The sequence below is a fragment of the Eimeria maxima genome, genomic scaffold (genome assembly GCF_000499605.1).
Source record: "Eimeria maxima Weybridge genomic scaffold, Emw_scaff245, whole genome shotgun sequence".
Lineage (NCBI taxonomy): Eukaryota > Apicomplexa > Conoidasida > Eucoccidiorida > Eimeriidae > Eimeria > Eimeria maxima.
Window position 1 is genome coordinate 1 of NW_013563726.1, and position 13,668 is coordinate 13,668.

General features: G+C 51.3%; 3 protein-coding genes across 3 annotated transcripts; 2 read left to right on the forward strand and 1 right to left on the reverse strand.

The window, feature by feature from the left end:
- Positions 1 to 2,248: 2,248 nt before the first annotated feature.
- On the forward strand, positions 2,249 to 5,848 carry EMWEY_00023980 (transmembrane domian-containing protein, putative; the record flags this gene model as incomplete). The annotated part of the gene is made up of 7 exons (XM_013477992.1): positions 2,249 to 2,716; positions 2,878 to 3,075; positions 3,329 to 3,556; positions 3,986 to 4,181; positions 4,484 to 4,680; positions 5,099 to 5,269; positions 5,627 to 5,848. The coding sequence occupies 7 exons, from the start codon at positions 2,249 to 2,251 to the stop codon at positions 5,846 to 5,848; spliced, it is 1,680 nt and encodes a 559-aa protein (XP_013333446.1).
- An 864-nt stretch (positions 5,849 to 6,712) lies between these two features.
- Positions 6,713 to 9,058, reverse strand: EMWEY_00023990 (plectin, putative; the record flags this gene model as incomplete). Its single annotated transcript, XM_013477993.1, has 4 exons — positions 6,713 to 6,922; positions 7,205 to 8,107; positions 8,285 to 8,371; positions 8,555 to 9,058. 4 exons carry the CDS (start codon positions 9,056 to 9,058, stop codon positions 6,713 to 6,715), a joined length of 1,704 nt encoding a protein of 567 aa, XP_013333447.1.
- Positions 9,059 to 10,199: 1,141 nt separating this feature from the next.
- On the forward strand, positions 10,200 to 13,462 carry EMWEY_00024000 (hypothetical protein, conserved; the record flags this gene model as incomplete). Its single annotated transcript, XM_013477994.1, has 9 exons — positions 10,200 to 10,535; positions 10,799 to 10,851; positions 10,973 to 11,050; positions 11,455 to 11,518; positions 11,661 to 11,738; positions 11,912 to 12,026; positions 12,279 to 12,375; positions 12,944 to 12,993; positions 13,407 to 13,462. The coding sequence occupies 9 exons, from the start codon at positions 10,200 to 10,202 to the stop codon at positions 13,460 to 13,462; spliced, it is 927 nt and encodes a 308-aa protein (XP_013333448.1).
- Positions 13,463 to 13,668: the final 206 nt, after the last annotated feature.

Below are 13,668 nucleotides of genomic sequence, written 5' to 3' on the forward strand. Positions count from 1 at the left end.
GCTAACCCTAACCCTAACCCTAACCCTAACCCTAACCCTAACCCTAACCCTAACCCTACCCTAAACCCTAACCCTAACCCTAACCCTAACCCTAACCCTAACCCTAACCCTAATCATAAACCCTATGCCGTAAACCCTATACCTTATCCCTGTCCGCTGTACGGTATACCCTATGCCCTATGCCCTGCCCCCTAAAATGTAATCCCTAAAGCCTAAACCCATTCTGATCAATCTCTGTTTTGAAAAGAAAGGTTAGGTTTGTTTTTTAAAAGAGTTGCGTGGATGCGGTAAGTTTTCCACTGCTTTTCCTGTTTTCTAAGGACATACTGCAAGTAGCTGCTACTAACGGCTGGCGTGGACTGTTTCGCTGCTGTTTGTACGTGGGGTTCGTTGCTCCCACTGACTCGGATGAAGCATGGTGGGCAGTGATGACTAGTAGTTATTCAACCTATTCAAGGAACATCGAGCCTAAAGAGTTGTGTTAGGATAAACGATGACATTTCCTGCTGTCCTGGATTTATTGCGTCAGGGGCTTGAGTCTAGGTCTACGATTGTAAGTGAATCCCAGTTGCAAACAACGAACCACCGTTTACTGCAAGATGGATTATGGAACCTAACGACTGAACACGTCAATGCCAGGTGGCTGGTAGCCTGCACGGAAGTACAGGTGCGCTAACCAACTTCGGAGACAGCATGCTGCTCCTGATCAACCTACAGCGTTCTCAAGGCAAAATCATGGACCTTAACCGGGCTTTCTTGCTTGCCCAGTTCGGTTCGTTGGTCTTGCCTATCACATTGCTCTGTGCCACTAGCAAGTGTAACGACAGCCCTGGACTTCCAAAAGGATAGCCGTTAGCTTCCCTAGAACTTAAGATAAATGGTAACCAGAAACACCGGTCCTCCAGTACACACTACGTCGGTCCAGCGCATAGTGGTTCAAGGGCCTGGGGCTGGTAGGCTGGTACGTATAGGGCCCGAGTCGGTATTCACTTGGAGAGGAGACTGCTCTAACCTGTACTTCAAGACAGCCTCACATGCAAGCGTTTTAAATCCGCCCTTGCTGCTTACGCTAACACTGTAGACAACTGTTAATATTCACTTCGAACTCAATAGGGAGCCCTAAATGGAGTAGAATCACACGGACACGCATACCTAAACAGTGCACAGTCCGCTACAGATTCAGCGATAGCTAGGCTGAAGCAGCCATTTTAACCGTGTTGAAGCCGAAATATCAGGCATAAATTAGTCATGATTACCAATGTTAGAATGGCTACAAGCTCCAATGGCGGGCCGTGGTGCCTGTGGTTCCCTCTGTTCCGCAACCTTGGAGGCACCAGGCGAGCAACAGATGAGTGTTAAACCAGCATTCAGGGTTTTCCGTGGAAGCAAACTGTAAATACGAGATCTTTTCCGTATCATGCACAAAAAACCAGATGGCACTTACAGCTTTGCCTAAGGAAAGTGACAATGCCAAATGGGGCTCAATGAGTGCCTAACACAGCATCGAAAGGTAACGCAGCCACACACTAGGTCAAAGTGATGGAAGCTTTCCCCCGCGTTTGCCGTATCTATGCATTTCGTTTCAAGTTTTTTACACGTTCCTTTGGCTTTTCCCAACACTTTGCATCATTTATCCCTGTTTTGCCTAGGCAGCAACCGCTGGATCATCTTCGCGGTGTAGCTAGCCCGGCGATTGCCGTCACATGCACTTCTCTTCGGCTGCTGTTGGAAGCTCCTACACTCGTTTTTCGCTATTCTCCAACATTTTTATCTCCTTAGCTCAACTAGAGGCCGACGAAGTATTCCATACCAGCGCGCAGGCCCGTGTTTCCATCCGTATGTCGCATGCATCTATTCCCCAGTAATAGGGTTCTCCCCTCTCTTCGTTCTTTTTTCCTTCTTCCCTTGACAACTCCCCGCCACACAGGACGCGCTTCTCAGAAAGATTTGAGGCGACTCCAGCCGATTTACCCACATTAGGACACTGCGGAACCAGGCAGCTGGAATAGACTCAGCAGCAGAAACAGGAGCTGCAGGAGCAAGAGCCTCAACCACCAGCAGCCGTGGATTCCTCTATACGTCACAGAGGAAGTACGATCCATATAATAACACTTCAGTGAGCAGCAAAAGCGGGCAGGAGCTGCCGTGGCAGCAACAATAAAAGCAGCAAGAGCAGCAGCAAGATTCTTTTGTATGCGTCAAGCTTAGCGTGTGTCCTCCGTGGCCGTCTGGCCGGCGGCTAGTCAAGATGGCGTCGGAGCCGTTCATTGACTATAAACCATCATGGGAGGTGTTAGCTCAAGAAGAGGGCAGCCTAGAGTCCGCCTCGGACTCAGCGACAGAAAAGTGCCCCGTAAAGCCGTCAAAGGGGGTTGCTGACGGTGCCAAATATAAACACCAAGACAGTAGAGATAGGTATCAATCACAGGATGGTCTAAAGCTGCGTTCTATAGCTGTAGTTAATGTGTCGTCTGCCCTGGACGGCTGTGACGACCAGCTACTCCCTGCTACATTCCGGGCCCTAGAAAGCGACTTAGGCTTTCATCCTTCTCTTCTGGGTTACATTACCCTCTCACAAACCCTTTGTCTTTCTATATTCTGCCCTCTGTGGGGATATTTAGCCGACCGACATTCCAGGAAGTGGTTGCTCGTCTTCGGCACCACCGCATGGGGGGTCATAACGACTGCCCTCGGACTCGTCTCCGAATTTTGGCAGGTATGAACAAACCCTAAGCCTTACACCCTACTGCAGAGGTTTCGATGTGCGGCCTCTGGCGCAGCGTTTGTTAGTGTGGGGACAGAGACGCCTGGGTGTTCAAGATCTATATAGAATTCGAGTCTGTTATTGTTTTCATTGTTTGCATTTGTTGTTGTTAGGTGGCCCTGCTACGAGCGCTAAATGGCGTCTTTTTGGGTAGTGTGGGCCCCGTGTCCCAGAGTATTTTGGCTGACACATCCCGTCGGAGGAGCTTGGGGTTTTCTTTCGGCCTCGTTCAGCTCTGCACCAGCATGGGCAGGTTGGTGGGAGGTGTCGTCACGACTACTGTGGCCCAGATACAAATGGGAGCCCTCAAGGTACGCCGTAGTATGCATACATACCTAGGGTATACCGCAGACATACTAAGTTATCAGTTCGATTAAATGAAAGAGATATCGATCTGCAGCAACCCTACATGAAGGGGTCTTTGTGGTGATCGGGATATGGGCACGACCTGACAGCGGTAGATCTTCTGTTTGCTTTTTCTTGGGTTGTTGGCTGCTCATTGAATGAACGTTTGTTTCTTCTGTGTGTCTCGGCCTTTGTTGCGGTCTCGTATGTGGGTTGTAGGGCTGGCGCGCTTGCTTTATTTGCGTGGGGGCGATGAGCTGTTTTCTGGGTGTCATCATATCCTTCGTTCTAGAGGAAATTCCTCGCAGGAGAGTCTTGAGGCCGCGTATGGATGACACGGGGGGTACAGGATCGGTAATGCAGTCGGCTGACACCTGGAGCTCTTTCCTTAAAGAGGTCGTCACGAAGTCCCTTGCCACCCCTAGCGTCCTCATTGTCCTTGTAGAGGTGGGCTCTCCATCCAGTCTGGTAGTTCCCACCTGGCTCCAGCTAGCTATATAATTCGACAGCGCGTTACTGGATCAGTCAGGCTGAAGCAAGCCAGGCATGACCTTAAAGGAACTGTTTATTGTGATGTAAAGCATATTATTTTGTGTACATCGCTGTAATGGTGCTATGCCCCGTCTGCGTTACCCACCACGCTCTCGGTTTGCGTGGGTGGCAGTACGGGTTTCAGGGTTTTGTGTCGGCCGCCAGGGTCAGTGTGCTGCTCATTTGAGTACCTTTATCCAGTAGTAGCAATGTTCTGCCTGACTGCAACGTGGGGCTCTAATCTCTGGACTGTGAATCAACACGGGTTGTGCAGGCGCTGTCTACAGAGCTGCACACACGAATGACGCAATGCCAGGATGGGGTAACGTGCCCGTGTGAACTCAGGGTCTGGTGGGGACAATCCCCTGGTCGGCATTCAGTTTCAACACGATGTTCTTTCAATATTGCAACATGTCGGACCTGAAGGCGGCATACATCATGGGAGCGCTGCTTATTGGTTCGGCGGCAGGCGGAGTCCTCGGAGGACTTTTGGGGGACAAGCTGTATGACTGGTCTCCTGGGCATGGCAGGCCGCTTGTTGGTGAGGTTTTGAGATCAACCAGTGAACCATCCAGCGCAATATCAGGCAAATGAGACTGCATTTAGAGCTTACTAAATTGCGGGAAAGCTGTCTACACTTGCGTCACCGCGTCGTTGTCTAGTTGTGCTCATACTAGCGTGTTAGTCTATCAGAGCTTGTGTTTGTGTATTCTGTCTCGGCGTTCTGGATGTTGTCCGCTGCCGGTCTGGTGCTGCACTCTTTATGCGTGTGTCGTGTGTCGGCAAAAGAGCAGGAGTATGGCTCTCCAACGAACTTGAACTTTCCTATGCGTACGCGTGCAGGTCAGTTTGCCATGGCAGTGCGGGTGCCCTTGCTGGTAGTCGCCTATGTGGTTGTCCCGAAAGAGGAGACATCGTTTGCAGTGTTCATGCTATTGGCCCTCCTGGTGGGACTCTCTTCTATGGCGGGAGTGGCGGTTAATAGGCCCATTCTTGCAGACGTCGTCCGCCCAAACCACAAAGCCACTGTTTTTGCTCTGGTGAGCTCAGTCTTTTAAATTCCATAGTAAATTAGCAGAGCTAATTTTATGCAACCCAAGTACCTTGCACGGGTTTCAAGGTCAGCAGCCCATCGGGAGTTGGATGGTGCGCGCTGCTGTGCTAAGGGTTGGGAGACATGTGACAACGGCTTAGCTTTCTTGATTGAGGTTTAACTGGCTTTGTAGAGCGCTCCTCGCTTATTTGATTCACCTGCCGTCACGTGGTGCTGATGACCTCGTGCTGCAAGCTAAGACAGCCAGCCTGTATAGCTTGGGATGAAGGGGAGGGGGGGCATGTGGTTGATTTTTGGAGTTTATTGCACTCAAAGTGGACGTGCTGCTCCTGTTCTGTTGTCTCGCCGGCTGCGCTTGTTCCCAACTGCGTTTGCTGATCCTTGCGTGCTCGTTGCGGGTGCAGACGGTGGCAGTGGAGGGCAGCGGAGCAGCTATCCTAGGGGCGCCGCTTGTGGGGTACTTGGCAGAGCATTCCTTTGGATATTTGCGCACAACTCTGTTGGTTGCTGAAATGCCAGAACAGCTCCGACTGGGAAACGCAAACGCCTTGGCCTCTGCTCTCGCCTTTCTTACGGTCATCCCGTGGTCCATCTCTTTCCTACTCTACGGGCTCCTCCACTTCACTTACGGCAAGCCTTCTACCAAACACTCCCTAACGCCGCTCATCCAAGAGCCACTCGTGCTATTGCTCCTCCTACCTTTCTTGTTTCTTTTGCTGCTAATCGTTATACATGAAACAATGGATAAATTATTCGTGTTACATACAGTATTTATTTGTATCCGCTACTGCTGCTATTTGTGTTTCGAACCGTGAACTGCAAGACCTTCGCACCCCAACAGTTGGAAGACCACTCGTTGGATGTTCGTGAGGGCATGTTGCTGAATAAAGTTATGACAGTTTTATGTGGGTGTTTTAGGGCGTGACCAAGAGACGATAAGCGCAGTGCTCGATGAGGAGTTTCGCCAGGACGAGGAAGACAAGGAGGAGTGGCAGAGGGAGAGAGGATCGCAATCTGCAGAGACAGAAGCCGGCTTCTCTGCCGATGCTGTTGCTGAAGCATTTTTAGGGACGCAAGACAGCGCTAGTGACACTCCTCGAAGAGGGCCTTCTCCACGCAGACCCCACGACCCCGCATTCAGTTCCAGTGACTGATCACGTGTTCTACTAGTAAGGCCCAGATCGTCCATACGGCAGCTAGTTCGCTGCTCTGACTCGACCTTGGCGGTGGCTTGTCTGACATTGCTACATTCTGTCGAGATGGGGTGTCCGTGAAATGCTGTGCTATAGCCTAACCACATTACCCCAGGCCCTAGAGCGGTGGCAGCGGCGAGACTTGATGCGTTGTCGACGCACCTTGTCAACATCGTGTACCAGCCGGGCTAGTTCAGTAGCTCTAGTTGCTTCCGAGGACTCGCCTCATCAACACGGCCTAAATGCGGTCAAGTGTATTTCAATGGCCTTTAAAAAGTATTCCAGAAGCAGATCAGTCTGTCGATGGCAGGCACACAGCGGCAGCAGCAGCAGCAGCTGCTGCTGCGAATGCAGCTGGAGCGACACGTGAATCGATGGGCAGTTCGTTCAGTTTATCCTGTTGGGCCGCCCGTAGTTCTCGTGTTGCGCCAAAAAGCAGGAACAACGCGTAAACCTCATCCCCGCTGGCAACTCTGCATTTTAACTGTTTTGACGCTAGGGCCGACCTAGCGCGACGGGCGGCCAGCTAGCGCTAACTAACACTTGGTCACGCAGGCACAAAGCACAGGGCAAGTAACTATGGATCGCGCTAGGGCACAAACAAAGCTCACCAGTGCATCCAGCTAAGTGGAAAGATACCGAACAATAAGGGGGCCGTTTGGAGTTGTATTGTGCCTTCTGCACAAAGGGCCATCTTCCGCCGCACTTCAGCGTAGCTTTGAGTACTCTATATGGAGCTACTGCGGGCGGCGCAGCTGCTGTAGTGTGCTTCACCAAAGGGAAGAGGCAGAAATGAGGGTATTTCTGGCACGTGAGGGTGCAGCATTAGGTTTGAGCGTGTGGCGAAGCGACTGCGTAGCTGTCGGTGGTGGAGGCTCTGGCAGAAAGAGGATTCCACTCTTGGGCTGCATGGGCTTGAGCATTTGTCGCAACACTTGTTCTAAGAGGCACTAGCGAAGTGCCGTGCTCCTTCTTCTCTTGCAGTAGGCCGCAGATACCCAATGATTCACTATCGCGTGCCAGCTGTTGCACACCCTGCAAGCCACCCAAGCGCACAAAGACATACAGTGAAGTCCAAACCACAAACCCTTGTTGACCCGCACTATCATAATACCTTAAGGCTTGAATGTGCTAGGTGAGGCGAGAACCTGAGCGCAACCGAGATGTGTCACCGTGCCCATCCCTTAACTCTAGAGCCTGGGGTGGAAATCACTATCATAAAAAGTTCAGCTCTCGGGCTGCAAAGTTAAGACGCTAAGGGTCTACGAAGCCTTCGAATCATTAGCAATGAGCAATATTTTCCGCAGGTATTTTTACCTGTGCAAGGGCCACATAGTGAGCAGCCAGCTCTCTCTTCTCTCTAACAGCGGCGTGAGTCTCTTCTGTAGCCATCCTAATTTCCCGCTGGAGTCTCTGTTCCTGTTGTTGCTGCTGCAGCAGCTCCTGCCGTAGTAGCTCTGCTTCCTGACAAGCTCTATCGTGCTCGTTCCTCAAATGCATATAAGCTGCTGCAGCACGTTTTGCTGCTGCTGCTAGGGCGCCACCGACTCGGTCTTCGTCATCCTCCTCCCCGTCGCTGCTACCGCGCTTGCTGCTGTTGCTGCAGCTCCGCTTGCTACTGCTGCTATGATGCGGCACCTGCACCAAAAGAGGTCCCAGATATTCGTACGCCCGCTGGCGTTCACTGCAAAGAGCCTCTACTCTCCTGATTGCGTCTTGCTGTTCTTCAGTTGCTGCAGCAGCTGCCGCCGCTGCTTGCTGCTGCTGCTGCTGTAGCTCCTGCAGCCGTATCTCAAAATGCATGCGATCTTCTGCTGCGCGTGCCTTTTCAGTGTTAAGGTCATCCACTGCTTTCGTATTCGCAGCTACAGCTGCTCTCAGCTGCTGCTGCTGCTGCTCGATCTGCTGTTGTAGCCGCTCTTGCTGAGCTGCAGCCGCTTGCTGCTGCTGGGCCAGCTGCGACTCTGTTGCTGCAATTTCCTGGGTACGCTTATCAAGCTGTTCCTGCTGCTGTTGCTGCTGTTGCTGGAGATCTTGCAGTTGCTGCCGAAGCTGCTTGAGGGCCTCCTGTCTCTCCTCTTGTTGCTGCTTACTCTTCGCTAGTAGTGTTCTATTGGTTTGCTTAACGGAGCGCAACTCCTCCTGTTGTTGCTGAAGCTGCTGCTGCTGCAGCTGCTGTTCGTCATTACTGCGCCGTTGCGCCGCCTCCAGGGTTTTGACCTACAAGCATCCAAAGTAGCCATGAACATATAAAGGCGTTATCACTTCTTAGCTTGAAACGAGCAGACAAATACCAACAACCATCGGCGCAGGCACTGAACGTTTCCTGTGCATTGAACAGCATTTTTAATGGTTCTGTTTAGTATTTGGGCACGGGGTGTGGATTCAAGAACGCACCTGCTCCGCCAGCTCTTGCCTTTTTTTCTGCAGGTTTCGGTTTCGGTCGCTGAGGTCCTTGCTTCTTTCCGAAAGCTCCCTGTTCTCCTGATCAGCCAAAAGTACACAGCACCCTTGCACCATACTTCTCAGAACCCAGCCTAAAATGCGAAGATTAACAAATATCCCCATAGCCAGTATATTCGTTCCAGTGTGCTCGCTCTCTATGGATTCTTCACAAAATTTGGCAGTTTGCAAGTTCAGCTCCAGGGGAGGCGTGTACATGCGTACATGGCTGAGTTTGGCATTGGCTTCTATCAGTTGCCTCTGCTGCGCCTCTGCTTTCAGCTTGAATGCTGCTGCACCTTCCTGCGTTTCCTTCAGCTGTCGTTCAGCGGCTTCGGCTGCTGCGGTTGCCTTACGACTGGCCTCCCTCAACTTTAGGTTTGCAGCCTCGAATTCGGCTGCTGCTGCCGCCGCCGCAGTAGCTGCGGCTTGCTGGTGTTGCTGCAGCTCCTGCTGTAGAGCCTGTAGCTGATTCTGGTGCTCTTGCTGCTGCGCTTCCAGCAAGGTCTTCTCCTGAGTTGTTGCCTGAAGCTTTTCTATTAGGGTTTCGTTTTCAAGCAAGAGCTCCTTTCGCTGCCTCGCCAACTCTTGATTAGCTGTGGCTAATTCGTTATTCTGAGCCTTCAGGGAGTCAGCGAGCCGTTGGGATTCCTCACGCTGCTCCTTTAGTCGTTTGTACTCGGAGCCAAGTTGCTGCAAGTGTGACAAGAACTCTGGGTCGCCTTCCATCCTCCTCGATATGCTGGTCTAACAATGTACGCTTAGAAAGACCAAGAAACAACGGTAGTGAATTTGGCCTGGATCAGAACTTCACGTGGAACTGGCAAAAATCCCTAATATGGGAGACAACAGAATTTTTCGATATAACCCTAAACAATCATTGTCTCCCGTTGTTCTTAGGGGCTCACTAAGGTTGCCAGCGGGGGGAACAGCTGGGGAATTTTCTTTGCATTGAGGGTACAAACAATTCTGCAGCGAACTGCTTTGCAAATCCACAGCTCAAAAGATGCTGAGGTAGTTAATATTAAACAGACGAGGAGGGAGAAACCGAAGTCACAAAACAGCAAACCTGCTCACCCCCCAAAGGTGGGTGGTCGGCAGGCCTATACACACTTTAGGGTTTCAGGCTTAAAGTGGGAGGGAAGCGCCAATCAAAGCAAGTTAATGACAAATTTTCTGCCATTTCAACAACTCGAAAATAAGATCATCAGTGCAATACTGGACTATGAACACAGGTTGCGCAAATGACTGGGCCGCTGTGGACCGGTTAAAGTGTGCAGACAACCCAGTATCCATGGGCAGCAAACAGAGCCTCGTTCCAACAATTGCTCGTCTCAGAAATCTACTTATCGTATATATAAACTTAAAAATGCCCATTCTTGTTTGCTAGAACAATTGCGTCATCCTACCGGCGAGGCTTCACATTGGCGAACGGGCCCCATCTGACCGGGGGCCCCATATGGGGGGCCCCATGGGAACGGAATTATTGCTTGTAGTTGTGGGATCAAGAATCAAATGCTTAGTTCAGACGGCTTTTTCTTTCAATTATTAGCTTATCGCTTAACTCATAGTCTTCAACACGTGGCTGAGGCCCGCCCGGCTTCTCGTGCTACCCCCACTCCATTGGCCATAGCCAGTGTATGCAGCCTAGAGCAATCGAATTACAGTTAACCTTAAATTAACTGGATTCCTGAATGGCATACTGAACACCCTAATGGACCTGCAAAATGCCCAGCTTTTGCCTGGCACCTTGCAGGGGCCGCAACAACACACGCAGAAATACCTGTAGCAGCAGCTGCGGAAACGGCAGCAATAGCAGCAAGATAGGCATAATCAACAGCTGGTTCTGGGCTTCTGCATTGAAACGACAATGGTAGGGCCTCGACAACAGGCGCAGCAGCAGCAACAATACAGGGGGAAGTCGCAAGCGGAGCAGCGCCAGCGAAATCACGTAGGGCAGGATCGACAGAAATATCCTACCCATAAAGAATTACGTAACGAGCAAGAAGTGAATAGCCAGAGGTTTCAGCAGGAGCAGCATGAAACGTGCCAGCACTACGGTATGCAGCAGAACAATCCGCAGGAAAAGCAGCCAGCTCCTGCTGCTGAGCAACCGTGGGCTGCATCTCCTCGAGCTCATGTCGAGTTTTTGGGAGGAAAACGAGCTAGGGGTCTCGTTGCATCTGAGGCAATCGAAGCATCTGAAGTGAGATGCAGATAATAGCATACCGGCATTAGCTGCCATCTGGATGCTGCGCCTGCTGCAGCTAACAGGGTTTTCCTTTTTGTCCAGCAACGGCTGGCCTTCTGTCACTGGATGCATTGAAGAATATTTGATGTGACTAGCTGTGGCTGTTGTTGCAGCCAGTTAACTAGAAATTACCTCTTGGTGTTGCTGCCAGCAATGCAGCCACAAACAGCACACCATTCTCTAATCCCAAGGGTATGGGATGTGTACCGTGTGCGCAGGTCATTTACACCGAAGAGACTCCACTTCTCGCAGTGCAGCACGAATTTTCCCGGTTGGTCGAGGGCTTGGGGCTTGGGGCTTAATGGTTAACCTTCAGCCTGGTCACGACATGAGGTTTTGCCCGACGGCTTGTGGGTAAGGCTTGGGAATTAGTGCTTGGAGTGCATTCGCAGGCTGTGCGGGCTGACATGTAGCAACTGCTTACGCTTCGTGGGTTCGTTGAAGGATTGTATTCGTCATGTGCTTAACCAGTGAGTTTTACTTGATAACATTATCTTCAAACCTTGCATACATGCTAGACCTTAGACCTCACCCATACGGGTAACATTGGCCCAAATATCAGGTTAGGACACGTAAGCATGGCCACGAACGAAAATGCAAAATTCACTAGCCGAATAAATGCCCTTCCGTGTCGTGAGGCCCACGCATTTGTTATCAATCGGCCTCTGCGCAGAAGTGACCGCTGCTCCTCTTGTTGCTTTGCTGCAACTCTTGTTCCTGCTCCATATGCTGACCCTCCTGCAAGGGGAATTCCTGGAGCTGGAAGTGTTATTGCTGATGCTGCTACTGGTATTGCTGGTACAGCAAGCCGCTGCTTGTGCTGGAAGTGCTACTGTTGCTGCTGCAAGCGCTGCTGTGGTTTTTGCTGCTTTAGTGCAGGGCGGCATGAGGTTCTGGGTGCCGTTTCACTGATACCGGACGGCTTCATCAAGAAAGCAGTGAGATACAGAAGGAACATCAGAGTGCTAGTTCCGCTCCATCAAAACTCCAAGGGCCAATTTGTACACACTCGTCCTGGCATTTGCCAGTGGATTTAGTAACCAATCCTTTAGGTTGAGGGGTTTACGGTTTGTTTTTCAGGGGCTTTCGCTGGGGCCGGTAGTGCCATGCGGAGAGGCCGAGTGTCCGGCGGTTTTTTGCTCCAAAAGGTGCCTGGAGGTTTGTGTATGCACTCAAAACCTGATCGTTAACCCTTTCCCCCCCTGCAAATCGCTGTTCCAGTAATTCTGTCCCAACGTCTGGCTGTCGATTCTTTATGCCACTTTGAGCCAGAAAACCTCTATAGGTGATTGGCGAGGGCTGATTGTTTACGGTTTACGCTTTGCTGGCAGCACGCGCGTCAGGAGACCCTGCATCGAATGGTTTGCGTTGAGGCGACGGAGCGCACCGCTTGGCTTGAATTCCTATCCCACGCCCGAAAACACCACGATGGCCTTGTGATGGCCGGTACGGTTTAGTGTTTAGCAGATGCCCCCAGGATATATGTCTTTTATTTCAGGATTTACTGGATAATGGTTCAGGGCCAAGAGGTATCTGCTAGGCCGAGGGGCAAACTTCTTAGGGCCATCGGAAGATAGATTGCCACTGAGGATTCAAGGTGTAGCTATACGCTTTCAGTTCTCCTCCTTCACGCATAGCACTACGGGCGGCACTAGGCATCGGAATTAATGGTTTGGGGCCTATGGTGTTGTACTGCAGGCGTGTGCATGGCCCAGATTGTCTTTGAGGTGATTTTCAAGGGCCGGCAATTTTCAGAGGTTGTCCGCCCTTTTTTGGAATTCTACTCTGCCCCTTGGTGAGTATTCAACATATGTGAGTACTTAACATATGCCGATGAATATTCACCTAGTGTGCATTCCTGGGGTACATACGCAGCTGGAGTAACTTCTTACGGTGTATTAGCAGCCCTTACGTCTCACTGTATCAGGTGTATGCTAAGCGGTTGTGCCCTCCGTGACTCACATATCTGCAGCTGCAGCTGCAGCTCGTTGGATGGGTACTCTGCTAACAAGGTAGCGCCTTCTGTACCATTCTTCAGTCTGTTTTCTGTTTCTAGCGGATGAACTCGTCCTGTCGGCCCCTATGCATCCCCCCGCAGCTTGTATCCATTCTCTAGTTTCCAACGTTCCTCACGCGCGTAATTTTGCTCCCCCACTGCTGCGGCCGTGTTTGTTGCTGTTGCTGCTGCTTCTGCTGTCCTGGGTTTCGAGAGGCCCCTGCATTCCCTTTAGCTCCGTTTGAACCGCGTGCGCTGTTTCGCGGTACTCCTAGCCTAGTTGCTGCACAAGCTTGCTGCAACTAGGCTAGGCCCGGAGAATATACGTTAAGGGTGCAGGACGTGATGCTTCCTCTGCACCTTGCAGGGAGTCGCTTGCGCCCAACCGCCTCCTTGCAAATGGGCCGCCACCTTCCGGTAGGGCCCCGCTGACAGAGACCGCCGAGGGAAGGAGGAGTCTGCTCGTGCAATCGTTGAACCTGCTAAGGAGGGTCCTTGACGCATTTATCAACAGATGTAGATGCTCAACACTGAAGGACACACTTGATAGTTTCCTTCAGCTTGATACTTACTCGCGCCTCCTGGTCAGCCAGCGTGAAGCCTTCCACATTTCACGAGGACAGGTTCACTGATACATCCCAGTTTTCTCGTTTTCTTCCTGAAGCTGTTCGGCCTTGTAGCACAAGCAGCAACAAGCTGGAAGTGCATTTGATATCGCTTTGACTGCTCCAATGGTGTTAGGGTCCACCCACAGCAGCTGCCTCCTGAACGGCAAAAGAAGCAGCTCCCGATGCTCTTTTCTGCCCTTCGTTGGTTGCATGTGCATGCAGGGGACTTTTTCGCTTGTCTGTCTCGACGTAGAGTTCCAACATCCGCTCAATCGTAGTCTGCTCGACTTGCAGCGAAACCTGTGCTCGTCTGGCCAACGCCGTGGGGAGCTTTCAGGGGTACATATGAGGGGGCCTCTGCCTTTGAGGGAGCGCCAAGGGCCCGCTAGTAAACAAGATATTTCAGCTGACGACGAACAACACGTACAGCTGCTAGGGAAAGTAGGCAATCGTGGATAGAGCTATATATATATATATATATATA